The 27,946-nt window shown below is 38.1% G+C and overlaps 1 protein-coding gene across 1 annotated transcript in view; it reads left to right on the top strand.

The window, feature by feature from the left end:
• The window catches only part of RETREG1 (reticulophagy regulator 1), a 1,271,534-nt gene that overhangs the window by 194,236 nt on the left and 1,049,352 nt on the right, over positions 1-27,946 (top strand). Inside the window, exon 2 of the mRNA XM_044065221.1 lies at positions 7,632-7,738. Within this exon, the coding sequence (XP_043921156.1) occupies positions 7,632-7,738 (107 nt within the window). The remainder of the gene's footprint in view (positions 1-7,631; positions 7,739-27,946) is intronic.

The raw sequence follows: 27,946 nt of genomic DNA, 5'->3' as shown, positions 1-27,946 counted from the left end.
AGTTATTTTTCAAGAAGATAGGCCAGTAGCCTACACATCTAGAACACTTACCCAGACTGAGATGCAGTATGCTCAAATTTAGAAGGGACTTTTGACAATAGTGTCTGCATGTGCCAAGTTTCATGATTATATCAATGGTCGAGATATCCAGATTTAAACTGATCATCAATCTTTGGTTACTATTTTAACGATGCCTATGCATTCAGCTCCAGCATGATTACAAAGAATGATGCTTAAATTGCAAAAGTACAAGTTCAAAATGGTCTGTACGAAAGGCAAACTTTTTTATCTGGCTGATACCTTATCCAGATCCCAGCTCTCCCAGAACTACAAAGGAAAAGCTCGACGCAGAGAATTTTGACTTTGATGTTATGGAAGTGCGTAATTTTTCTACCACAAGACTTGATGAGCTATGAGGTCATACAATAAGTGATCCAGTTTTACAAAAGCTGAATCACTACATCAGTGTTGGATGGCCTGCAAAGCAGTCTAGTGTATCACCCGATGTGCAACTTTCCTTTCCTTACATAGATGAGTTGTTGATGGAAGATGGCATTATTTTCAAAGTTCCTAAACTTGTTGTTCCTGCTTCCTTACTCCAAGAATATATCCAGAATTTGCATAGTGGTCACCCAGGTTCTGAATCTACTAAGAGAAGGGGAAGAGGACTTGTATTTTGGACTTCTCTAGCGAAAGACTTTGATAGAGTATTTTCTTTCTGTTCAGTATGTAATAGTACTAAACAGCATTTGCAAGAAGAACCACTTAAGCTAAGTCAAATCCTGAACTACCTTGAAAAATAGTAGCTACTGACATATTCAAGTGGAACAATAAACATTACTTAGTACTCTTATTTGAATTGGTTTGAGTTCGATCTAATATCTAATCTAACTTCTACTACAGTCATTACTAAGTTGAAATGCTATTTCTCAGTCCATGGCAGTCCACAGAAATTAATCTCTGACAATGGTACCCAATTTCAAAAGAAACACAAGAAACACTCGCAACTGAATAAAGTAAAAATGGCAGTTCACGGACTCTACTGTAAGCAAGGTAAGATGAAAGACAAATCCATGATGCTGTAGAAACGCACACAATCCTTTATTCTTTAAAATAAAATATCCTGTTAGCGCTTTCATTTAAACAAAGTGTTAAACTTCATCAGACAAGTGTTAGACTCACATTCACTTCGTTTATAAATTTCCTTTATCGTTGATTGGTTAAACAACTCATTAATATTAATAAAACTTAAGACCACATCACATATGCATACACATGAGCACATACTCCAGTTCCTTCCTTCATTTTAGTAGCTCACATCTGTTTCATCAAAAGATGCTGGTCATCAAGGGCCAATTAGTTCAAGCTACTCGGATGACCACCTCTTTTGAAGACTATCTTGATGAGTGCGATTTTTTGCATTCCATGTTCCTTAGAAGGGCCTACCCAGTGAAACTTATTGAGGAATTGGTGGAAGAAGTTAAAATCAAAAGACCAAATGGTCATTTCAAGCCAATACTAGATAATCTGTAGAATTAATAGACTTTCACACAGATGCAGTGTTTTATGAGTCTAGTTGTCAGATTTTTAGTTCTAATGAAATGAGAAGTTTCATCAGATTTTGCTAAAGCACTAGTTATTACTTACAGTAAGAAGGCCCAAGCTTTAAGATCAATCTTTGAAAAAAACTGGCCAATATTATTGGAAGATTCCTACTGAGACAATATGTAGGGCATAAACCCATGATTATATGTAGGAAAGGGCCCAATTTCAAAGACTTACTTAAAACAAAGCAGGCAACTGAGTTACTAGGTGGACAAGGAATGACCAAGTGTGGGGCATGTTCCTGGTGCCACAAGGTTCAAGTAGCTAACAGTTTCACAGTGAGGGACACAAAATACTACGTGAATAGTAAATATAATTGTTGTTCTAAAGCAGTAGTCTATTTGGCATACTGCTCTTCCTGCCAGTGTTTCTACATTGGGAAAATGGAAAAAAAACTCTGGCAGAGAATTTATGAGCATGAATATGCTATAAAGAAACTAAATCAGAATAATGCCTTGGCTAAACACATTAATTGTAACAGTGAACACAAGTTTAGTTTCATGGCTATAGATTCAGTACTCATACAGGACAACAAGCCATAGGGACTACTTTTAGAGATAAAAGAACTCAGGTGGCAAATCTGCTTACAGGCAGATAGTTGGCCAGGTTTGAATGAGTGTAGTTCAATAGCCCCTGTGTTGAAGTTAAAAGCTCTTGAAAGGAAAAAAGTGAAGGCAGTACCAGCAAGTTAAAATTTATTTATACATACACATTTTGCCTGTTATAAGGTTTTCTCCTTTGATGCAAGATTTTTTTAATATATTTTTAAAGATTTGTTATATTTAAATTATTGCATTTGCACATATTTATGAAACAGGTGTAGTTGAGTTTTAAGAAATGTTTTTATGAGATGTTAAGTTACTGAAAGCACATGCAGCTTTTTGATGTCAAAACCCAGTTTATATACACAAAAAAGTCTATTAGAAAAGTTTTTAACACTGATCTTAAACTGTTTGTACAAGATTTTAAATTAATTTTATTTCAGTTACTCAGAATTTAGTTATATATTTAATAATTACAAGTAGTAGTAGGCAGAGGTATTCAGAATGAATAGGTGCTCATGTGTATGCATATGTGATGTGTTCTTAAGTTTTATTAATATTAATGAGTTGTTTAACCGATCAACAATAAAGGAAGTTTATAAAGGAAGTGAATGTGAGACTAACACTTGTCTGATTAAGTTTAACACCTTGTTTAAACAAAAGCGCTAACAGGATATTTTATTTTAAAGAATAAAGGATTTTGTGTGTTTCTACAGCATTGTGGACTTGTGTTTCATCTTAATGGTACCCAATTTACCAGTCAATTGTTTCAGAAATTTGCAAGAGAGTGGGACTTCGCACATGTTACTAGTAGTTCAGAGTATCCGCAATCAAATGGACTTGCTGAACGTGCAGTACATAGTGTAAAGCAATTACTTGAGAAGTCAAAGTCTGATAATACCAATGTTTTTTGAATTTACTCAGTCTCAGAAACATACCCCATGACAAAATACTTGGTTCACCTGCTCACAGACTTCTATCCAGGCAAACCAGAACAACATTGCCTATCAGTTCTAATTTATTGAGGCCTAAAGCTAAACACAACAAAGTCATTAGAGCCCAGTTATTTAAAAAGCGTTCTTTTCAAAGGACAAGCTATGACAAATCGAGCAGATTTCTTTGTCCATTGAAAGAAGGAGAGAAAGTGAGGATACAGACAGTGAAAGGTTTCGACTGGATTGGTCAAGTAACTAGTATATTTGCAGAGCCGAGATCCTAGTTTGTTAAATCCAAGGATGTGGAGTACAGAAGAAATCACAGACATCATCTTCCTGTAGCAGAACCGATATTGCAGCATTGTGATAAAGACTCTAACTCTCAGAGCAACCTAGATAATATTCCTGTTTCAGAACATGTCTTGACTCCTGATAATTTTCTGACAGATGGTTCCAAGGTTCCTAAGATTGAACAGTCAGCAGAGACAATTCCAGTTACTAAAACAGATCCCAAATTTTATGTCACTCGATATGTTCGCATTTCAATGCCTAGTGTGAAATACACAGAAACTTGGACATAGTTGTATATATATGTACCTAGCTTTGTAAAACTGCATGATGAAAATTATTCCTGGGTAAGTTGCATATTTATTAATACCAATGACAATGCCTGACTCATTTCTCAAAGAGGGAGGATGTAGAATAACAGGTGTGCTGTACCTTTAAGTAGCATTTCCAAGGTCTGTGTGTGCATATAGATACCAAGCACGTGTTAGCTTTGGTGCCATTTTGAAAAGTGCAGCCAGAGAGTTAACATCTATGTGCATGATAGCTAGTTTCTTTATAAGTTAAAGTTACTTAGCTTCATTTATGATGTAGAAAAAACAGAATCCTCTAAGGGTAAAGTACCTGCTGTACCAACAAAAGCCAAATATCAAACAAAGGTGCAGGCACTCCACGACAATCAAAGCCAACCAGTCTAAATAAAAAATTCTTCCAGGTTAAATAGAGATCCTTTAGTTAAAAATCCTTTATTAGAGAATAGTAAGCGCTTTCACGTCTACTAGGGACGCTTCATCAGACTTGAATAAAAACACAGGAAACTGTCTCATTAAAATACTCAAGAGCTTGATCACATGCACCAATGACCACTTAGTCACAATTTAAATGCATATAAGAAGCAAACTCTGCATAATATATAAAAAAATTTAACTTCTGTCTGATAATAAAACGCAATAAATATAAATATAATCACTGAATAAATATTAAATATTAAACAGCATGAGAATAGTTGTTAAAAAACAAGGAAACATTATCAAATAAATTGTGTTAAACCATTATAAATCAATTGTGTTTTAATGCACGGTCCCTAAGAAAGGGTTTTAAAGTAACTCTTTCATTGAGGCCATGTCCAACATTTGCCTGCAGTCTGATAATCCACTTACACTCCTCCTTCTCTGTAAAGTTACCAATGTTCCCTAATCTCATAGAAGTATGTATCAATTCTAAAACTAGGAACTCAAAACTGTGCCTAGTACCTTTCAACAAAACATGCCTAGCTAGAGCATTGGTTTCATGCTTTTTAGTTTTACATTTTAAACAAACCTATGACTATTGATTTTGTATTCTGAATCCCAGCTATACGCTCACTCACTCCTTTTGGCTACCTACCTTTCAAGTTCTGCAGACAGCAAGACACATGAGAAGCGTACATTACATAACAATAACTGTATGAGCCTTATCTTGATTTATAATCTCTCTGCTAGTCAGTGAACTAGACCATGCTGTGTTAGCTAGATAGAAAGGAGACATTGTTTCTTCTCAACCAAAGATTAAGCTTTATTATGCAATACACATATTACTATAAGTTCAAGTGTTGGACAATTTTAATGGTCTGGAAGTTTGACCCACATAAAAAGCTGTGCAAGAGCAGACTGCCAGATATATAGCCCAATTGCTGTTACAGTTGCCAAACATTCTAATAAAAAAACCCTAGCTGTGTTCTTACTTGAAAATTCCTTGGTTGAACAAATGAATTTACAAAAAGAACAATGGCCACAGGGGTAACAACCAGCCACTTGTGTACCATCTATGGAGTTTGCACAGAATATATTGAGGGTAAAAATGTTTATAATGGCTTAAGTATCTACTTAAAGTTTTCCCTTTCCGAAAAGAAAATAAACATCTCTGACCTAATAGCTCACGCAGCCTGTCATCTGTTAATAGAATGTCCCAGTGTTGTTGTATCATATCTAAAAATCCATGAGTGTTTCAGACCATTACAATTGTGAATTTCAGAACATTTAAGTAGCATTAGAAATAAATATCTGGCTAATGCCTTATATAAGCATACTATCATACACAAGACAGCTGTTTTCAAATTTATTATTATTGATAGAGTGCTGGGACACAGATCAATGAAAGGTGGCTGGCATAATGTTTTAAATAAAAAGGAAAAGTCCTGGATAGTGAAATTGGGGGGATTGTTTCCACCTGGTCTTAATGAACATTTGTAATAATTGTTTAACGGGATTTAATTAGGTTTACCTTTACATGTGCGTATTGCACATGGGCGACTGACAATTGTTTGAAAGACAGTTTGCAAGGTTTGCAAACGTCAAACGGAAGAAGGTTCGAATGTGCAATGAGCGAATGCACAGTCAGATTCGCTCATTGCACATTCGACATTCTGGGGTAGATTGCACTATAGTGGGGAGTTAGAAATGGTTCCTTTCACCGCTGTAGTGTGATCTCGGAGTTAGAATAATAAAGTAGGGGGGTGTGGGAGTGCAGCCCCCCACATGGGGGGTACAGGGGGGCTTGCCCCCCTGCATTCCAAGCCCCCCTGCATTACAATTTATCTAATTTTATTGTCAACATTTATGTTTGAAACTCAGCGAATCTGCTGTTCGATTTGCTGCTTTTCGAACATTAACAACTGTCGCTGTTTCCAGTTTCGTTTTTTCGATGCGAATATATGAATACTCACACAAGTGTGATTCGAGCTTATGAAGGTAAACCTTTAATTATTTCATTATGTTTGGATATATAAAATGTGAGATGTATTGATGTGTTATACATTGAAAAAGGCCTGTGGCCAAAACCAGTCGGTTTTTGTATATTAAAAAAGATATTTGCTCCAGTTGTGTGCTGGCTGTCAGTGTTTTTTGATATTTTTATTTACCTTAAAATTTCTTCATCTCTGCAGTCAGGTACATACAAATTGTAGAGTAAAAAATAAACTTTTCAGTTTTTGCCACATAGTGAGCCTTTTAAAAACTGTGCTGTGCAAATCTCTTTTGAATCATTTCTTAACAGATAACTGTTTTGTGTTTTCCACCTGTAGCAGGCAGTGTTAGAAACGCCTGACAAATTTCCAGCTGTATAAAGACTATTTTATAGATTAGCAGGCAAAATATTTCTAGCTCTTAACTTGAATTGGTAGGACCTTCATAGACTTTATTTATTTATTTAACATTTATTAACTGGGAAAGTCCTCCTTGGAACAAAGCCAGTTTTTAGTGGAGGCCCAGGGAGAAATGCTCCAGGCACATGACTTGTAACTTGAGAGGGAACCAGAGCACTCGGTGGAAACCCACACGAACGCAGGGAGGACATGCAGACTCTACACAGAAGGCACTCCAGCCGAGAATTGAACCGAAGAACCTCTTGCTGTGAGGCAACAATGTTACTGCTGCACCACTGCGCCATCCATTTGCTCGATAACTGGAGAAATATGAATTACTTTTATTGATTTTTATTATTCATTATTATTAGCATTATTTTCATTTGTTTAAACTATGTACAGACTAAGTATTTTTGTAAGGAGATGTGTATAATTTTTCTATTGTACATAGTGTAAATGACAATTGAATTAACTATCACTTTAAAAGTTTTTACAAATTTCATTGGCTAAGACCCATTGGCGCCAAAACAAAGTGATATTTAAACATCTTTCTGTAAATAACATATTCTGATGAAGTCCGCATTGCGTGGATGAAAGTGCTAAATCATTCATTGTTTTAATAGTTTTTGTAATATAAAAAAAAATTGTTCATTGTTTTAATAAAGAGTTTTTGTAATATACTGGATCGCCTATTTGAGATTTTATCAACACACAGTTTAGATTCTATAGTGCTTGAAGTTTAGCGTTTTTGTTTCATTTAGTATTTATTTTCTGAGAAGTACAGAATTTGACATTAGTCTATTTAGCAAGGAGATTATTGCAACCTAAACAGAATGTATAGGTAAGCATTCTGTAATCCCAGCTGCTTGAAATCATTCAACTATTTTAGCTGCAGTTTCTAATTTCTGATGTTATTATATTGTGTTGTCCTTCCTGAGTAGTGGTTGTTGATGAAGCATGTATAATGGTCTGCTACAGAGGAATTCATCCTTGAATGCAAGTGATAAAAATTATGTGTTATAAAGTCAGAAGAAAGTTTAGATGTTCAGAAACAAAACTGTCAGTAACCTTTTTTGAAAATGCAACATTTAACAACGTTGTGAAGACTAGCTTTTAATAAATGATTTCCTGCTTGCTTTTTAGGTTTACAATTATGACATCATGGAGTGTGTTCTATCTAATGTCTTTGGGCTTGCTTTGGATTATAGTAATGCAAATGATAAAGGATTTGATCTTATCTAGAAAAAGAGGTAAGAAACACAAATGTGACATGCAATACAGAATGATTTTAAGCAGACAACCGTTGCAGTTCAGAATACTTTTGTTGCAGCTTATTGGTTAAACTGGTAACAAAGCATACAGTTGTTAGTATGGGCATTCTGTAAAAGGCATTTGCTAGAGGAAACTAATAGCAAAGCCAGTTGGTAAGTATCTTTCTGTAGCATGGATTCATTTTTCATATTTAAGTACATTTTTGAAGTAAACTCAAATATCTGGCTGAGTTCTGATAGTAGTTTGAGCAGTTTATTTGCCAAATACATGTTCATTTGCTTGCAGCAGTCTGCTGGGTTTTATGTTTCCTGATGATTCTAATGGAGATATCAGCTGGAAATCCACTCATCCATCCATCCTCAACCCCTTTTCCCATTTTCACATGGGGTCGGGGTGTCACTTCAGCAGTGACAATTATCTTGAACCAAGGTTTACACTGTCTGGTGGCTAGCCCTGCCATGGGAGTTCATTCGTACCACTCACTAACACACACACACACACACACACACACACACACACACACACACACACACACACACACACACACACACACACACACACACACTGTCACCTATGGCCAATTTAGAGTGTTCCGGCCACCTACTGCATATCTTTTAGAATGTGGGAAGAAACCGGAGCACCCACAAGAAAACCCACATGACTGCAGGGAGGACATGCAGACTCTGCACAGAAGGCATCCCAGCTGAGAATTGAACTGGAGAATCTCTTGCTGTGAGGTGACAATGCTAACTGCTGCACCACCACAGCCACCCAGATGTCAGCTGGAAATCTACCACTAAATTGGAGTTTTTCAGTTGCATTGTAATAGCATGACATTCTTACAACAGACACATTCCACACAATACTCTTGATCCACATTGAAATTAAATTTGTCTAAAAGATTTTGAATCATCCAATTTGCCCATCTTCCCTGCTTATAGTGTCATTGCAAGCTGTACCATATCTTTATTTTATTATTCTCCCCTTTTTTAATGCTAATGATCTCAAGGTGAATATTTTGAATGCTACCACTTCCATTGGTAATAACAACTATATATTCATTATATGGATCACTGCTGCAGTAGCTTTAGCTATACGAGTTATATCCTACAAAGGATATAATAGCCAGCCAGCCTCCAAAGCTTCAGGGCACCTTCTGTGTGCTCAAGCTGTCAGTCAGCCTGAGTTGAGCTGACTAAAAAGGCATATTTGGGTGCCAAGCCATTTGAAGCTTTCCTGTCTTTGAAGAGAGGGTCCTCTGAGGATCGACTGTCTGCTCCTTTGTTGGGCTGATAAGTTTCCTTTAAGGAAAAACCTTTCACATTAAAAAAACTGTTTTATTGTGCCTTCCTGTTTAGGAAAGTTCTTTTTAAGCTGGGAGTTTGTGTTTTAATGGACTGCTATGAGACTTGACTGTACTTTTAAATGTGAGATTACTTTTTCGTGACACTTTAAAAAATGTTTAAAGTGATTGAAAACCATTTTTGTGGAAAAGTTGTATTTATTTTACTTTCTGGGATGGAAAAAGTATTTAAGTGCCTTTTGCTCTGTTTTTTTTTTTTTTGGTCTGAAAAAAAGTGGCTGTTAAGACCTTTAATTTTTACCAGCATTTGCTGCTTGTTTTCCTGGGAAAAAGGCATAATTTTTGACTTGACCATGGAACAAACTACTAGTCCCATGCTTGGTCCTTCCAGCCACAAAGAAAAAGTTAAGTAAACAACGTTTGTCACCACAGCATTCTAGGAATTTGCCTCAGCCTCAGGAGGGTGACTTTGCTGTGGCTATAGCTTTCCCTCAGCCCACGTATCTTTTACCTCAAATCACTCTGTTCTAGAACTGGTACAGAACCTTACACTGAATGTGCTTTTACATTTATGTGTGAAAAGCTGGTACAGTGGATTAAAAATCAGCTGATTGAAAAGTACTAGCTTTTTCACAAAGAGATCCAGGTGCAGTGGGGATTGGGGTATATGCCCTTTCCTCACTGCAGTGCGCTGTCAGAGTTAGTATATGTAATTAGCAGGGAGTATGAGGGTGCAGGGTGGCTTGCCCTCCTGAAAAAAAAAAAAACATTTTGTTTTTTTGATCCTTTGTGAATTGATGTTTGCATTTTCAACGGATAGTAGTTGATCCACTTTGATGGAAGGCTATGCTTCCTGTAGCACCCACAGTCACTATGGACTGGGGGTTAGCCACATCCTCTGCATCTCTTAGGGTCCTCTCAGTGGGCAAGAGAGAGACAATCTGGGCAGTTCTGGGAGAGGGAACAGTGAAGACGTCCCTGTTTTGTCAGAATTTTGTGCTCATCCCTGGGGAAACTGCCATTGCCATTAATAAAATTGTTGGCCTCATTTTGTATGTTAAAGAGAAACTAAACATGTATCTACTCCTCCTCAAAGTTACTTAGGCAGAGTAGTTTACTGTAGCTGGCTTCTTCCAGAGTATTGATCCTTCTTATAAGCTGGTTTCTGGTAAAAGAAAGATAAATAGCTTTTCTTCTGTAGAAATTTCAAGATTTTGAATCTGGACAGGAAGATGAAGGGACAGATACAAGGTTTTCTTCTCAGTTTTTGATTCTTCCTGTGGGGCAATTTCTCTTTCTCTGAGACTATTTCCAGAATGTACCATTGTTTTCAGTGGGAAATCAGTGAGGTTTCTCAGTCTCTCAGAAAATACTGTGAGCTGTGACAGAAGGAATTTCCAGAACCTTCACCAATTCCTTCTGTTCTCTCAGCTTTGGGGGGTGTGTGTGTCACTGCTTGTAACTTTCCTAATAGTCTGCTAGCTGCTCCTAAAAATGTAAATAAATGTATAAAGTCCCTCAGTCTTTTAAGTTTGTATACACTGTTCTCAGTCCTGCCCAGCAGCTGTAGCTTTAGTTAATACTACTGCTGTTAAGCATTTAGTTAATTCCAATCTCATTTGTACTGTTTTGATGAGTTTTGCCTGGCTGCATTCTCAAAACCTCCTAAGGATGTCAAAAACTTCTTCTTCTTCTTCTTTCGGCTGCTCCCATTAGGAGTCACCACAGCAGATCAACTTCCATTTCTTCCTGTCCTCTGCATCTTGGCTCTGTCACACCAACCACCTGCATGTCCTCTCTCACCACATCCATAAACCTTATCTTAGGCTTCCTTTTTTCCTGTTATGTGGCAGCTTCATCCTTAGCATCTTTTTCCCAATATACTCTGCATCCCTCCTCAGCACATGTCCAAACCAACGTAATCTTGCCTCTCTGGCTTTGTCTCCAAACCTTCTAACCTGGGCTGACCCTCTAATATACTTATTCCTAATCCTGTCCATCCTTGTCACACCCAGTGCAAATCTTAACATCTTCAACTCTGCCACGTCAAGCTCTGACTCCTGCCTTTTTGTCAATGCTACTGTCTCCAACCCATATAACATAGCTGGTCTCACTACCCTCTTGTAGACATTTCCTTTCACTCTTACTGGTACTCGTCTGTCACAAATCACTCCTGACACTCTTCTCCCCCACTCCATCCTGCCTGTACTCTCTTCTTCACCTCTCTTCCACACTCACCATTACTCTGAATTGTTGATCCCAAGTACTTAAACTCATTCACCTTTGTAAAATCTACTCCCTGCATCCTCACCATTCCTCTATCCTCCCTCTCATTCACACACATATATTCTGTCTTAGTCCTGCTGACCTTCATTCCTCTTCTCTCTAGAGCATATCTCCACCTCTCCAGGGTCTCCTCCATCTGTTCCCTACTCTCACTACAGATCACAATGTCATCTGCAAACATCATAGTCCACGGGGACTCCTGTCTGATCTCGTCTGTCAACCTGTCCATCACCATTGCAAATAAGAAAGGGCTCAGAGCTGATCCTTGATGTAATCCCACCTCCACCTGAAATGCATCTGTCACTCCCACCGCAGACCTCACCACTGTCACACTACCCTCTGTACATATCCTGTACCACTCTTACATACTTCTCTGACACTCCCGACTTCCTCATACAATACCACAACTCCTCTCTAGGCACCCTGTCATATGCTTTCTCTAAGTCCACAAAGACACAATGCAACTCCTTCTGACCTTCTCTGTACTTCTCCATCAACACTCTCAGAGCAAACCACATCTGTAGTGCTCTTCCCTGGCATGAAACCATACTGCTGATCACTAATCATCACGTCCCTTCTTAACCTAGCTTCCACTACTCTTTTCCATAACTTCATGCTGTGACTGACCAGTTTAATCCATCTGTAGTTACTACATCTCTGCACATCACCCTTATTTCTTAAAAATTGGTACCAAAACACTTTTTCTCCATTCCTCAGGCATCCTCTCACTTTCCAAGATTTCATCAAACAATCTAGTTAAAAACTCCACTGCCACTATCTGCACACCGTCCAACCTTCTCTCCCTCTCATTCTCTTCATTCATCAGCCCCTCAAAGTACTCTTTCCATCTGCTCAACACACTCTCCTCACTTGTGAGTATGTTCCATTATCCTATATATCACCCCTTACCTGCTGCACATCTTCAAAAGATTTTAAATTCTCCCAGCATATAGTTTCAGACAAAAGAGTTCTGAAGATCATTATCAAAGCAACATATGGCAGTGTAAGGAAATCCCTCCTTTTCATGTGGTAATTCCTTATCCATCAGACCACCTGTCCTTCATCACGTTACAAGAAGTGATAGAACCAGGTTCGCTTTCCCAGGTTGAGAAAGGTTTTTATTCAAGGATGCTTGTAGTGCCAAAGAAAGAAAATACTTGGTGGCTAGTTCTGAATCTTTCTTTCCTAAACCTGTTTGTAATAGTGCACAAGTTCAAAATGATCTCACTACATAATCTGTTACCTATTCTTCCTTGTTAAAGTTTAATTTAAAAGATGCTTATCGTATCCCTGTTCATTGTATGCATCATATTATTAGTTTTCTGCTTTACCTTTTTTGACTACCTAACAGTTTTTTTTAGTGGCTAGCCCCCCCCCCAGTTTTCATTTCAGGCTATAGTCAAATATCTGGTTTGACTCCTACACACACAGTGTTGCATTCCTAGGGTGTCAGCCAGGTGCCTCAGTTCAAAGAGTTTTTCCTTCACAGGAAAAGTAGATCTAAATTTACATCTATTTCTAAGGTTTTTCACACAGATTTAAGTCTGTATATGGGAACATAGGATTTTGGGTCTCATGGTATTTATGATTCATATGATACCCATGGCAAAGCTCCACATGAAAAAGATGCAATGGCATCTGAAGTCTCTTTGGCCCTAACATCAACATCCTTTGTCTTTTCAAATCTCAATGCTGGGGTATGTAAGAAGAGAAATAATTTGATTTGGTGAATTTGGTCCTAAATCCAAATTTTCCCTTTCCCTTATCCTGTTCCAAAGCAGTCATTCAACACACACAGATGCTTCTTGCTTTGGTTTGGCAGTTTCAGGAAAAGTGGATACCAAGGATATATTCAAGCAAATAAAATAGATGCCATTAACAAGCAAGGGAGAGCCAGGTCATTACCCCTTTGCAGACTACCTATGCTAGCTTGGAATATAGAGTCATGGCACAATCTTACTCTACAGACTACCTACTTGTCAAAAAAAAAAAACAAAACTAGGTGACAAGGACAAGGGGCAGACACAGGGACCCTCACATGCAAGAAGGCCTGGAAGACAGACGTCCTTTCTTTTCCTTGTACCAGAATGTTGCTGTATGCTTTTTCCACTGAAGATTCAGAAGGAATCCCCCAAGATCATTGTGGTGGCTCCCTTCTGGTTTCTTTGAGATCTTCCCCTGTGTCTTGACAATGACATTAAATTTCTTCTTTTTTTTTTTTACTTATTTTTTTTTCCTTTTTGCCTTATTATTTATTAGCGTGTCAAGACACAGAGACCAGCATTTTTTTTTTGTTTTTTTTTGTTTTGCTATTAACGCTTGAGTAAGATTTCTGTTCAAAAAAAAAAATTAGGTACTATACCTGATGTTGACTCACTACATACTTTTACAAAGCACTATAAGCTTGATTCCTCTCTATTTTTGGTGGGTTATTTATGCTAGGATGTGGACATTTAATTTTTATTCATCCTAGCATTGTCTATTCAGGGCTCAGCCTGCCTGTGTGCCATTTTGCTGATGAATCCAAATTGAGAAGGGTGCAGAGTCTGGAAGTTTTATGCAGGAAAATGACTATAACTGTTCTCAATTCACTTGGTACAAAACCTGTATGGAGGCTGAGATTGAGCAGTGTTGTTAAGGGTGTGGTTAAATTGTGCTTCATACTATTTAAGATGCATCCATGGATATTATCAGGATGCATCAATGTCATATGCTATAGCTGGTGGTGAGCCAGTTTCATGTATATCTTGAGGAACAGATGGAGGGGAAAGAGGGGTAAAGTTAGAGCTAAATTATTAGCCAGTAGGTTCACTATATCTTCAGCCTCCATGTAGGTACCATCGTTCACAGTCAGCTCAGTGCATTGCTGTATTGTGCTTTTGAGATTACGAACATAAATAAAAGATTTATTGTGATTTGGCTTTGGTAGCTATTTTAGCCTCAAACATGGTTTTGTTGGATTTTATAACATTCCTGAGTTGTTTGTTTATTTCAGTGACATTGGCTCTAACATTCTGCAAATTAGTCTTCTTAATTTTGGTCAAAATTTGTTTTCTTTTATTATAAAGCTTGATATTATGGCTTTACCATGTGGGGTTTTACTGGGATTTTCCCTGCATTTGTTCCTACAGGGTACGGCTGCATCTATGCACGTTTACATGCTGGTCCGGTGTGTTGGTGTACTTTTCTGTGTATTCAGTAAAGTTAACTGGGTTTGGTGGGGATTTGAATCTTACTAATGTATCACTTAGGATTAGGTAGTTTGTCTTAAAGAAATTTCTTAAGGTACCTTGGGGTTGAAGGGCTCTCTAGTTTCAATTTTATTTTGAAGGAGACTGTTTTATGGTCAGACCTAACAAGTGATGAAGATACACAAGGGATGGTGCAAGATGCTCCCATATTAGTAAGGATAAGATCCAAGATATTATTTCCCCCAGTGTGTACTCTGACTAATTGTTCCAGGGCATTTGTATTCATAAAATTTATTTACATTTAAAATAAATTTACTCTTTCTGTAATATAAAAAATGTAGTCAACCAGGTTGAAAGGTAACTTTTGCTTTACATGCTATTTGAAAGTTATAGAAGTTGCAACCACCTGAGTGTAAGTTTACACTTAGACTTCTGTGCTCTGCTACCAGTCTGCAATAGTTGCAGTCCAGGAAACAATTTTAAAATATTTTTGTACATGATTATAGCAAAAGGTAGTCCTTTATATATAAGTGTATATGAAGACAGTAGTACTTATATGTTATTGTTAATGCAGTAATAAAATAAATGCTATGACTTAAATGCTAAATTGTACTAAGTAACGTACTACTGCTATAATGTCAGTATTCTGTAAATCAGTTGCAGTCTAACCCAGAAACAATGTTCATTTGTGGAATTATTTGTATATATATTTTTTCTTTTCTAAACATGCATTTTTTGCATGATGTTCTATTATTCAAATGTTTGCCACCTAGCTAGTGGCCTCCATGCACTCATTTATTCTCTATCACTGGGAAAAAAGCTGATGGTGGTACAGCTACAATTAAAGCAGAGATGATAGACTTCATTTTTAGAACCTAACCATACCCATAAAGAATGCCATGCAAACACAGCTTGGCAGAGCCGAGAAAATCCACAGCCCCTATGCAACATGTTGTACACCTCTCTATTTAGTAGGTGTAGGTGCTGCATCTGACTGGATCACCTCCTTCTCTCGGAGTTGGGTGAATCAGCATCAGCTGCTCACCCCCACCCTCCCCTTCCCTGGCCTGATTAATATCCAATCCAATGAAAGCTCACCAATCATGTTGGTCATATCAGGGCTTTATTCCTGTATGCTACAGAACTTATAGGACACATTCTTGACTTATTGGTATGCTGAACATTTCCACTATTCGGAATACTGAACATACCTTCACAGATCCATGGCCTTCACCATACATCATTAGTCATTGCTATCATAACTCTTATTCCTAATTCACAATATCTCTTAAATGCTCACTGATTGGGGGTGTCTGTTTTGGCACTTTGGTAGTATTACTGGGGCTGTTTTTTGGTTTGAATACTGGCTGGAATCAGTAAACTGAGTGACACTGCTTCTATATAACTGTCTTTTACCCTGTGATTTAAGCCATCCTTACTGAATTCCTTCACATGTCAGAAATTAATGTGGTTTTCACTCTGTGTTGGTGTAACAACCGAGCCTACTATCCATTTTGGAGTATACAAACCACCATTCACTGTGACCAGGTAGAGGTTTGGTCATCCATACTTCCAGAGGCACAGCCTTAGTCAGCCATCTCATGGTATGGTATTGGACATTGATCCTTCTTTGGAGATGGTTCATTTAATCATACTTGTTTTGGTGTTCATCAGTGGCAGATGTTTTGACTATTGTACATAATACTGGTACAAGCAGAGCTTGGCTGCTTTGTCCTTTGGTATAATAAATGTGAAAGCTCATCAACATTATCATACTGCTTCGTACCTTTCTATTCAGTGTCAGGGAAACATGCTCCAAGGGACAGTACCCAGGTCAGCAGACATGCTGTTATCATTGATTAACACTTAAAGGACATAACCTGTTACCAGCATGAGTTTCTTTCCATGAGAATACTGGCAAAACTTCTTCACTCACTAGTTCAGGTAGTAGCTTTTGTGTCAGTTTTGGGCATAATTATGGTCAGAAGATGTCAGTGATCTTGAGGCAAGTTAATTGTGTGCTTCCCTCTACCCTGTATGTACCATTTGCACTATTATATTATACTTTTTGTGCACTCTCATTTAATATGTTCTTCATATGGCATTTTCTAAAATATTTTCCTTTAGCCAACATTTATGGACTTTGTGATGCTTTGCCACCATGAAAAGATGCCTGTTTTTGGAGGGAATTAGCAAACATACGTCTGTTTGCAGTTCAGGGGCATCTTTGCAACTGATTTCTTTGACACTGCAATACTTACTACATATTTGTAGTGTAAAATCCTTGACAGTAACTTTTTCTGAATGGTTCAGAATGCATGCCACACACAAAGCTGTCTCATAATATTTCTATTGTCTGGCAGTTGGCTTAGAGGATTAAGAAGCTGTTTCCTGGAGTCCATCGGTGCAAGGTTTGAATATCTCAGCTTCTGCTAACTGTGTTACTCTGATAAAGTCTCTGAAAAGGGTTCATAGAGATCAGTGGTCTACATTGGAGAACAAATACAAACAAATAAATAAAATAAATACATCTCAGACAGAATATTACTGAACTGCAGATGTCCTGTTAATCTGCACTTGGCACAGTTCTGCCATATATGGAAATATATTCTCATTTCTCAGTTGTTTACAACTTATAGAATTTGAGTCACTGTGTAATAACTATTGACTTCGTCATCAACTGATTTTTTTTTTACATGTCATGGACTGGTTTTTATGCAAACTTGTCTGGTATTAATAAACTGTACAGTAACCCATATAGTACAGTCCTCTTATTTTAAGCAGTAATAAAATGTTGATTTCATTTTCAGTGCTATTTGCTTCACATTAAAGTCCCAATGTCTCAGTACTGAGATATCTGCTTTCTATTATAGTATCAAAACTGTCAATTTTCCCACAGTCAAAGAAAAGTATAATGTGGCCGTTGATTCCTGGTAGCCTAACTACTGGAAAAAGCTGCACCAAGGTTGCGAATTAAAACTTCATAAGGCACATTTTTTAACATAGCTGTGTAATTATCATGTACTTTAAGGCTTACAGTTTTAATTAGTAACTTTGGAACAGTGGATATTTTCATTTTTTTCACATTGGTTGCAATTTTGTACCTGCCTTCTTGTCTAGGGCCTTGTGTTATTTTTATTATTATACTTAGATTTGAAAAAGTTATTTTTTGCAATGTTATTATGACAGGAAATATTCTGTTTGTCTCTTGTGTACCAGAATCATTCTGTTTCATGTATTCCAATATGGTAAGATACATTGTGTGTTTGCTTTATGCTGGTATTAACTCTTCACATATATTTCAAGCCAGTCATCACTTTATCTTAATTTTTCATGCCAGAATTGTGGTATATGTCTTTCTTTTCAATTTTCACTGGGTAAAATTGTTTGCTTAGAAAGTTAAAAACTGAATGTTTTATTATGTAGCATAAGAGCAGCTAAAACATCTTTAGACTAAGACACTGTGGATACATTTGCAATGTATACTGTTAAGTAAAATGTGCATGTTTCCTGTAGGTAACTATTTGTATGTAAAAGTAAGCCTTCTAATTATAAAATCAGTAAAAAAAAATATCCTGGCTCTGTGGCAAAGGTAGATGAAGCCAGACAACCCAAGCTTTTATAGCAACTCAAGTAGTGGAAGAGCTGGACAAGGGAAGATGGGAGTAAGTGGCCTATGCCTGCCCTTACAGAAGGGTAGGAGATAGTGGTCTCCAGTCAGCCACTTGTTCTCTTGCAAATAGAGGCCCCAGTAGTCATGGATTTAGAGGATGTGGGGTTGGTGATCTAAAGGTGGTGATGACAGCCCATGTGTGTTTAGGGGAAGACACAGTGCCACTCTGTGAGGAGGTACTTGCATCAGTCACCAGAGGCTGAGGTTATATCCATGACAAATTCCTTAATTTACAGGTTGCTGTTAAGGTCACAAAACATCCTCAGGTGCTGCCTAAATGATGATGCCATCCTGATGACCATTTCCCTCATACTATCTTTCCCAAGCACGGTAAATATGTGGGCTCAAATTCTATAAGAGGAGGTCTGAAGGTTAGCTGGCATGGTGGGTAGCTGCAATAAATAAAATCCCGAGATGAATCTTTTATACACAGAAATCATTTGTTATACAATGTTTTTGCGTATAACAGGCAAATAGCTTCTTGTTATTAGAGGTAATCTTTCTGTGTCCTTGAGTAAAGCATTATGCATAGATCACAAAGTGTATCAGCAGTAAATAATATTGTCATAATATTGACTTTTAATCTGCCCTCACTGCCAGCAAAATAATATTGCTCAGTCAGGGGCTACTGTCTCATGTTCTGCACCACTGAGCATCAGTTAAATATGTGAGGGGGTAATTGGACTAAGGAGCAAATGGCAAATGTACACCACTGCCTTGGGTTATGACTGATACCTGCCATGCCCAAATAAGCCTCACACTGAAAAGCTGCTGAGTAGACTTATACTCAGAGGCCTTACAGGATTTCACTCACACTGGCTTTTTCTAGTGCTATCTTACTAACAGTAAGTAAGGCTTGGTGAAGATTCTTTTTGAATAAAAACTCACACTTGTGTGCTCATGAAAGTTGACACACACACACACACACACACACACACACACACACACACACACACACACACACACACACACACACACACACACACACACACACACACACACACACACACACACACACACACACACACACACACACACACACACACACACACACTGCTTCCTAAGGGAGAAGGATACCTTTTTAGTGTCAATGGCCCTGTTCTTGTCTTTATTGTGACATGCAGCCACCAGCTATACTAATCCAGCACAAAAAAAGAATGTCTACTCTTAAAATAAATCTGCCATAATATACTTATTTACTAGCTATAGCCAAAATAGTCCCTCTTTGAATGGTGTAAATGCACATAAGTCACCACCTCAGCATTCATATCCTTATACTAATACATGAATTACCAGCCACAAACTTTTTAAATTGAATAATATTTTTATTCAGAATGAATAGAATCAAGTGATGGATTTGGCAAGACTAAATATACATTAAGTGTTTGCACAGAGAAATAAAAAAAACAAAGGCTTTAAACATCCGCATGCATTTTAAGAATGAAAAAAAAAAAAAAAAAAGCTATCTACTACTTGATCGCTACTTTCACTAGGTAAATTTATACTATAGTGTGTCTACCTTTAGCTTTTAAAACATTTAGCAGGTGCAGGAATCTTCTCAGGCAGCAAGTTTTAGAAATGATCTCTGAATATAAGAAATCTACAGTGCACATTCTAGAAGTAAAAATCTAACTCTGGCTGGTCAGCAGTTGATCTATAAAGTTAAAAACTCCCAAGTTCTATATTTCCTATGTAGTTTAGATTTTGAATGAAATTGTCATGCTTGTTTGCACATTTCCAGCAACTAAAAGTTTTACTGAAAGGATCCTGTTTGCCATTTCCATACTGTATTGCTAAAGTACAATTCAATAAGGTATAATATCTTTAGACAGGAAATTCGCACTGCAAATGTATGCGAGGAGCAGTTACAGATTAGTAAAAAAGAAAAAACCTGCATATTCTTATGTACCTTTTTCACTCTAGACATTCTACATGCTGTAAGATTTACTGAATACAGCAACCACAAGTTTCACAGAGGTTTTACATGTTTTTTCTGAAAAAATAATTACATTTAACTCAGCTTAATACATGTTTTTCTACACTTCGCGTTTTTTTGTATCTTTCCTAAAAGCCAACTGCATGTTACTAACACAGTCTGTCAAACTTTCTCCTTTTTTAGACTCGGGTAAGATTTCCTGAAATGCCACCAAGAAATGAACCTTTTGGGTTAAAAGGTACATTTAAATATGTGCTACCCAGTCTCCTATCTTGACATAACATGTACATTTACATTACTGGCATTACTGCAATGCTGGATTGCCATATTATAAGATTGTAATTCCAGTCCATCTAAGAAGTTTACCCTTTCCTCACTCGCTCAATGTAACAAGTTTAAGAAATTATGATATGCAACTGCAATGCATTTTCAACCAACTATTTAGGGTTGGAGCTTTTGGAGAGTCCAGACTATCCCAAGCATTCCTTTTCCACAGCTGCATGTGATTCTTCCCTTGGTTAGAGTCTGTAGCTAACATTTACTGTTGGATGCTTGCCTTCCTTTGAAGGGAAATGCATAACAGACCCTAGAGTGGCCTCTACCTGCATGATAAATTATTGGAAGTAATTAGGGACATTTAATGCAGGACATTCACTAAAGGCCTCCTTGAGCTTCTAGAATGTTTACGCACAAGCCAGCATCCAAATAAACTTATCTGGCCAGGACTTTCAGGTAAGGTATGTAAGTAGAGTGGCTGTAGAATGATAGTTGTTACTTAAACTTTCTGTAGTACCCTACCTTCAATGAATGCTCCTACCTGCTTTTGGTAGCATGAATAGGCCATGCCTGATTAGATCTTACTTTGGTAGGCTCTAGGTGAATCTTACCACCTCCCACTCAAAGACCAAAGTAAAATACTAGTGTCATTCTTGCCTGATATTTATTTGCCTTTCAGGTTAACCATGCTGTTTTTCCTCTGTTTAGCACATCGCTAACAAGTTGAACATGCGCCTGTTAAGAATGCCTACAGAATTCCAGAGAGCATACTGGTGTATTCATACAACCCAACTGGTATGCCAGATACTGTCCTTTCCCTTGCTATGGTCATAAGTGCTAACTGCCAGTAACCTTTCGGTCAGTAATAACCAGCGATTTATCCCCACCCAACCTCTCCAGAATGTCATCTTTTCTGTCAAGTGATGATCATCTGATTCTGTGTGACTAATTTCCTTAAGTTTACATAGACACTGGTGCTTTTGCCCTCTCCTTTTAGCACTAGAACTGCATGTGAAGCCTAGGGACAGTTGGATTCCTGGATTTCCAACAGGTCCAGCATATTCTGTAGTTCCCCCTGTAAGGAGCCTGTTTAGCCACTCAGCCTCTGTGTCAACATGGTGCTTCATCAGTTGAGTACTCCCTGGCTTAGAAGTGATCAGGGCCCTAAACCTTTGTAGTATTAGCCAGATTTCCTAAACCTGCACCAGGCATAGTTGCTGTGACACACTACCCCCTTTACTGAAATGGCGGACTAAGCCTCATTGAGAAGGTCTACCATAAAATGCAGATCCCACCTATAACCCATTGCAGACATTGAATACCAGTGCCTCTCTTATCATGGTATGGATTCATTATGTTAAGATTGTAATATTTGTGTCTCTGTCTCCTGTCTGGTAACTCCACCACATAATTAATATTCATGACCTTCCTGTCATCAGTGAAAGTCCTCCCCATGGTGCCTTCAGCTTATTTTGTTGAATGCTTATAAGCACCATTACCTTTTGTCCAATAATATGTCCTATGGCTGTAACTGTCCAGCTATACAGAACCTTCTACTATTGTTGTGCTTATGCTGGCTGCGATTGTGCCAACCCCATGAGCTCCCTCAGCCTAGTCCAGAAATTCAGGGTAGACTTCTTGTGGGAATTATATTCAACCTCCCACTCATTACAAATAAAGTCAAGGATCCTCCTCACCTTATGGCCATAAAATAGTCTGAATGGTGAAAACCAGTGGATTTTTGGAGCACCTCTTTCTATACAGAGAAGAAGTATGCAATGTTGTCTCACTTAAATTGGATCATGAATATTTTCATATGATCTTAAGAGTAGAGTTAAATCTTTCTGTCAGATAATTTGTTTGTGGACGGTAGGAATAGGTTTTTAACTCTTGTAAGCGCAGTAATTCCACAAACAAGTTGTCAGGATTGACATGACATTAGCTGCTCTGTATGCTATTATTTCATGGATAAAATGTATCCTACTGAAAATTTCTAACAGTATCACCCACTTTTACTGCCTGAGTAGAGTACAAACCTACTTTTGCATGGTCTGTAGTAGCATAGCCTATTACCACAAGCTATATCTTTTACCTGTGGTGCTTGTGATGCTGAGAGGCCCCACAATATCCATGGGTAAACACTGAAATTCTTCTTCAGTAATAGGCAGTGGCACAGAATTAGCCTTAACTTCGTCTCTAGCTTTGCCAAACTTTGGCACTGGTTATACTCATTGCAGTATGCATAGGTTCATAGGTTATAGGTTCATAGGTTGGTACTAGGCTATTGGCCCTAGGGCCTATATAAGCCTAGCCATAACAAATCCCTGGCTGTTTCTTCCCATATTCTTTCACATATTCTGTAGCGACTGACCAGTAAAGGTTTTACATAAACCTCCTTCTTGTCCACTTCATGCCTTTATGGCCTGAAAAGGAATATCATGGCCTGTGGCCAAAATGATCTAATGGCAGGCACTTGGGACTACCTTCTGCTGTATCTCTTTTCCATGTTGCCTTTCTTTAGGAGTCCATTCTCCGCACAATAACCCCTTGTTCCAGTACTTAGACTCCCCTTGCCTTTATGAATCTGGGGTCTACGAGCCTACTTAGCTACATCCCTCAAGTTGCGTAAACTGAGATCCAAGACCTGTACCTGTTTCAACCCTCTTGTTGTGATCCTTCCCATCTCCCATTTCAAAAGATGTCCAGCCTCCTTTGTGGTTGTGGCTTGCATTTTAGTTTGCTGCTCCTACCATGCTCTTCCCTAAAGTAGCAGCCCTTTTTAAAGGAAGTCTAGTACCATGTGATAGCAGTGATTCAGTTTTAGGCTTGCAGTTACTATCTAGCTCTTCCCCTGAAATAACTACATTACTGGTCTCTTGGCTTCATGTCTTGCTGTGTGTAATTGCATGTGCCCATGGCACTGCATCATTATAATTACTTCCTATTAAAACATCTGCTCTGGTATTATCAAACACTGCTACCTACTTGTTTCCCTGACCCTTTCCAAGTCCAAGAGAACCCTGGCCATTGGAACTTGAAAAGGTGTTCCTCCCATGGCTGTAATAGGAGTAGACTGCTCAGGCACATAATGGTCATCAGGCTTAATGGTAGTTACTACCTAATGCAGTATTCTTCTTAACAATGGTTTGTTTCCACCCACTAGGACAGGGTACAGGCCATTGTGATAATCTGGAGCAGCTGAAGTTTGAATGCAACCAACCACTGTAGTAGCAGCACCTAAATTACTGCAATCATAAGGCTTTTGCTCCCCACCCTGTCTCTGTGATCATTTGGACCATACATGCTTAATTTGGTTACATAGAAAACATCCAGTCCCAAGACCAATGTCATTTACTGGAACCAGTGGTTCCCCCCTTTGGTTGTGAAGCATACTGTGATGGTTTAACTTGCTCCCACTGGTTCCCTTATACCCATGATTAGTACTAGTTATCCACTTCTTATGCAGTTGTGCCCTGCTAGCTGACTAAAGTCATTCCTTTTGTTCATCTCCTTGGCAGAGGTACATGTTTGGTCTTGCATCCAGATTCCTGTATCCTCAGTTAAAGTAATGAGTACTTACTTCCTTTCAATAAGATTTCCATGCATTTTAAAACAAAAATGTGACATCCACTTGCCTACCTGTGAAAGTAAGTGCTCACTTCTGCAGTTAAATCATAGGCACTGCATTCAGCTTTTTCCTGTGCTCTCTTTACTTCTTTCTATAAGCTTGAGGCATAAACTTGAAACATTTAAAAGAAAAATTCTTAACTTTCGAACAGTGAAGATAATCCAAATCAGACATCTTACTTAATGTGTATGTAGGTTTATTCATAAAAATAGGGGTTAAAAACCTCACCTATTGTCCCTAGTCAGTTTGATGCTGACTGAAAATACTTTTCAAAACTGAGTTAAAGCTATCAAAGTAAACCCCCTCTCTATACCAAGAAAACAGTTAAGTTCTGACCATGGCCTCCAGGGCTGGGTTTTGACTAGCGATTCCCATGCAGTTGACAAAGATTGAACACCTCTTTGTGCTGACATTGCTTTTCTCTTATCACTCCCTCTCCTTCTCTGATGTTTTATCATCTCTATCATTTTCACAGTTCTGCCTGCAGTTTGAGATCATTCAGGGGCATATTGAGCTGCGCCTGCATGCTCCACTGCTACATCTCCGCCAGGCTTTCTCCAGTTTCAGTGGGCTGAACTTCCACTGCACACAAAGAAGTTGCCAACTTACCCTTGGAGCATGTGGAAGTGCATATGATTGCAGTCTTGCCTCTAACATTTTTGCATATTCTTCAGAGCTCATTGTGTTTGATTCCTAACTACTTTGTCAAAAAATACTGTGAAAGGTGTATTAATGTATATTTATTTTATAGCTGCTAGGGTAGACATACCTTTTAGTGACAAAACTGTTTTACATGTTTGACAAGGAGGTTTACAATATCTAAACTGATGGACACCAAAATAATGTGATGGTCAGGGCTAAGGTCTCACAGCCTGCACTAGTTATGACTGTTTAAATGTGTGAGAGGTGATTGGCATTAATAGCTGTCAGTGTGCAGTAATGCCTCAGGATATGATCAGCACCTGCCACACCCAAGTAAGTTTTGCACTGAACATTGCAGAACAGAATTATAATCATTGGCTTTCCAGGATTTCAGTGTAGTACTTTGTGCTGCAAACATTCGTTCAAACAAAACAAAATATTTCCTCTTACTTAGGCCTTACTCTAATCTGAACCCCCCCCCAACACACACACACACACACACGTGCGCGCACGCACATGCACATGCACACACACACACACACACACACACACACACACACACACACACACACACACACACACACACACACACACACACACACACACACACGTGCGCGCACGCACGCACATGCACACGCACATGCACACACGCACGCACACATACGCACACACTCACACATACACCCACACAAACATGTAGTGGAGTTTCTTAAGAGGTGCCAGTGACACATATCTTGTATCAGCATCCCTTTCCCCATCTTTGTAGTAATTCCTTTCAAACAGACCAGTCTTGCACTCCAAAAAGGCAGTTATTGTCCACTCTTTAAATAAGCCATGTGTAATATACTTACTTGATAGATGTGGCTAAATAGTCACTTTTTAAAGATAAATACTATCAGTTAATAAGTTACCACATCTGCACAAAACACTTTAATAAATAAATCAGCGAACACAAACTTTTGAAACTGGATAATAAAACTGTTTTCCTAAAGTAAGTAAAGTCTGGCAATGTACTTAGTAACATTAAATATACAATAAATACATGAACAGAGAAACAGAAAACAAAGGATTTAGAAACATAGACAACATTTATAAAATAGTATCTGGTAGATATTTAATCCTGTTACTACAGTTAGCTGAATGCTTACTGTAATCAATCAACCTTTAGCTTTGAAAAACAGCAGTCCAAATCAACTTGCAGGCAACATGTTTTAGATGAGTTGTTAATCCAGAAGGTCCATTATGTTCACTCCAAAAGTAGTCTAATTGTTGGTCAGCAGATGCTCTCGTAAGTTATAAGAGTCCAGGTTATATAGTCCCAATTTGGTTTAGATTTTGAATGTAAAATTCTTGATTCAAATTTACACACTCTCTAGATAAAGAACAGTACCAGAGAAGGTAACTTTGCTTTAGACGGGAAATGAACTGTGCAGATGTGTTCAGGGACACTTTCAGTTTCCAAGGCTTGCTGCATTTATACTAAAACAAAGACAAAGGCAGATTATTATACAGCTTTGTATAAACTACAGACTATAAATGCAGCAAGATGTATTGGAGTAACAACCACTGGTTTCACACAGCTTTTATATTTTTCCTGAAAATTATTACATTTAACTTCGCTTAGCATAGCTTTTTTGCATTTCATTTTTTTACTGCCGATGGGATTCGATAAACTCTGTGTAGGTTTCACGAGAAGCCTACTTGGAGTTTCCGTGTTTACACGGCGAGCAGCAGCAGCACTAATTACATATTCTTGCCACATGTCATGTTTAAACATAAAAAAGCACAGTTGCAGGGCTGGCAACAGTGTTGCCAGCCAGGAAACCATGTAAAGCAACATGGCTAGCAACAGACATATAAACCTGTTTACCTACGGGCAAGCTAGGTCTGTGGGATTGCATGGAGTGCCACAATGATTACCAGGGTTAATAATATAGCAATGTATATGGTCCAAACACAGTACAGGACAGTCTATACAGTGCAGAGTATTGTGGAATGTCATGTCTGACATTCTGAACAAAAGTGTGTAAATGATTTGTAATGGTACATGAATTTCCATTTAAAATAAACAGTCAGAGGAAGTATGTGTATTGAGTAGGGGCACACAGATGAATTGCAGGAATGAACACTGGGAAAGAGAACAGGTGAAACATCGTAATGTGCAGCAGATGAGGGCATGTAAATTGAAGACAATTGAAGCAGGAACACTAATCACATAGTGCAGACTGTCCAGTGAAAATGTATATTATGTGACTGTCAGACAAGATGACAGAATAAAGGAGAAGATGCCTTTTTGATATAAGCATCCTGATATGAACAATGGAGAGGGCATCCATCAGGGATGTTATATACAATCAGGGTTGGGTGCATATTGTGAAGCTGTGCAAACTGATTTGCCTGAATATGACTGTAATGTTATCAAAGGTTTCCAACAATTGGGACACAGTTACAGGCTGATGGGCAACAGTAAACAGAAAAACTCACAATCACAGACAATATCAGAATAATACCGCCAGTAATCCCATGTCTCTGATATAACATATGTGATTCTGAGTGATCATAAATGGTTCTGCATGAACACACGTGTACAACTATGTCTGTCAGCAGTCTATGAGGATAATCAAGCACACTGTCCTGACACTGTAACATCTGCTGGAGGTGTTAGGAGGGACACTGCTATACCTGTATCTGACATTATGACAAGTCCAAGGTAGTTGACTGGTGTGCATGGCATATATATATATATATATATATATATATATATATATATATATATATATATATATATATGGCACAAACCACACTGTCGCAAATTTAACCCATGTCATCAATGTTGTCAATCAGCGATATATGTATTGTGTGCATCACCGGAGCAAGTATCAAACATGCATCTGGTATAACACCTTGATGGGGGTTCTGCACCATCTGACAGTAATCTTTATACAACAAAAAGAATACCTAGTTATGGCCAATATGATGTGTGGGAGCACACTGTGGCAAAAGTGGTACACTTCCTTTACACATTACTGGAAGGTGTATAGGGAGGTATAAGAAGAAGGGTGCATTGTACCCATTTATTGGTGTGATGAAGGATGTGAACTATGGAGGTATTATGGCTTTTGATGTAGATGTTCTGCACATACTCAGTAGTTGTGTTACATACAAGGGAATAGTCACCACTGTGGTCACATGCTGGTGGACATTCAACATACCATTTACCCCAGGACACAGGTCACATACCACTTGGTCTG

The sequence above is a fragment of the Protopterus annectens genome, chromosome 3.part0 (genome assembly GCF_019279795.1).
Source record: "Protopterus annectens isolate FY-2018-M chromosome 3.part0, PAN1.0, whole genome shotgun sequence".
Lineage (NCBI taxonomy): Eukaryota > Metazoa > Chordata > Ceratodontiformes > Protopteridae > Protopterus > Protopterus annectens.
Note: the sequence above shows the minus strand (reverse complement) of the source record. Positions and strands in the feature narration are given on the sequence as shown.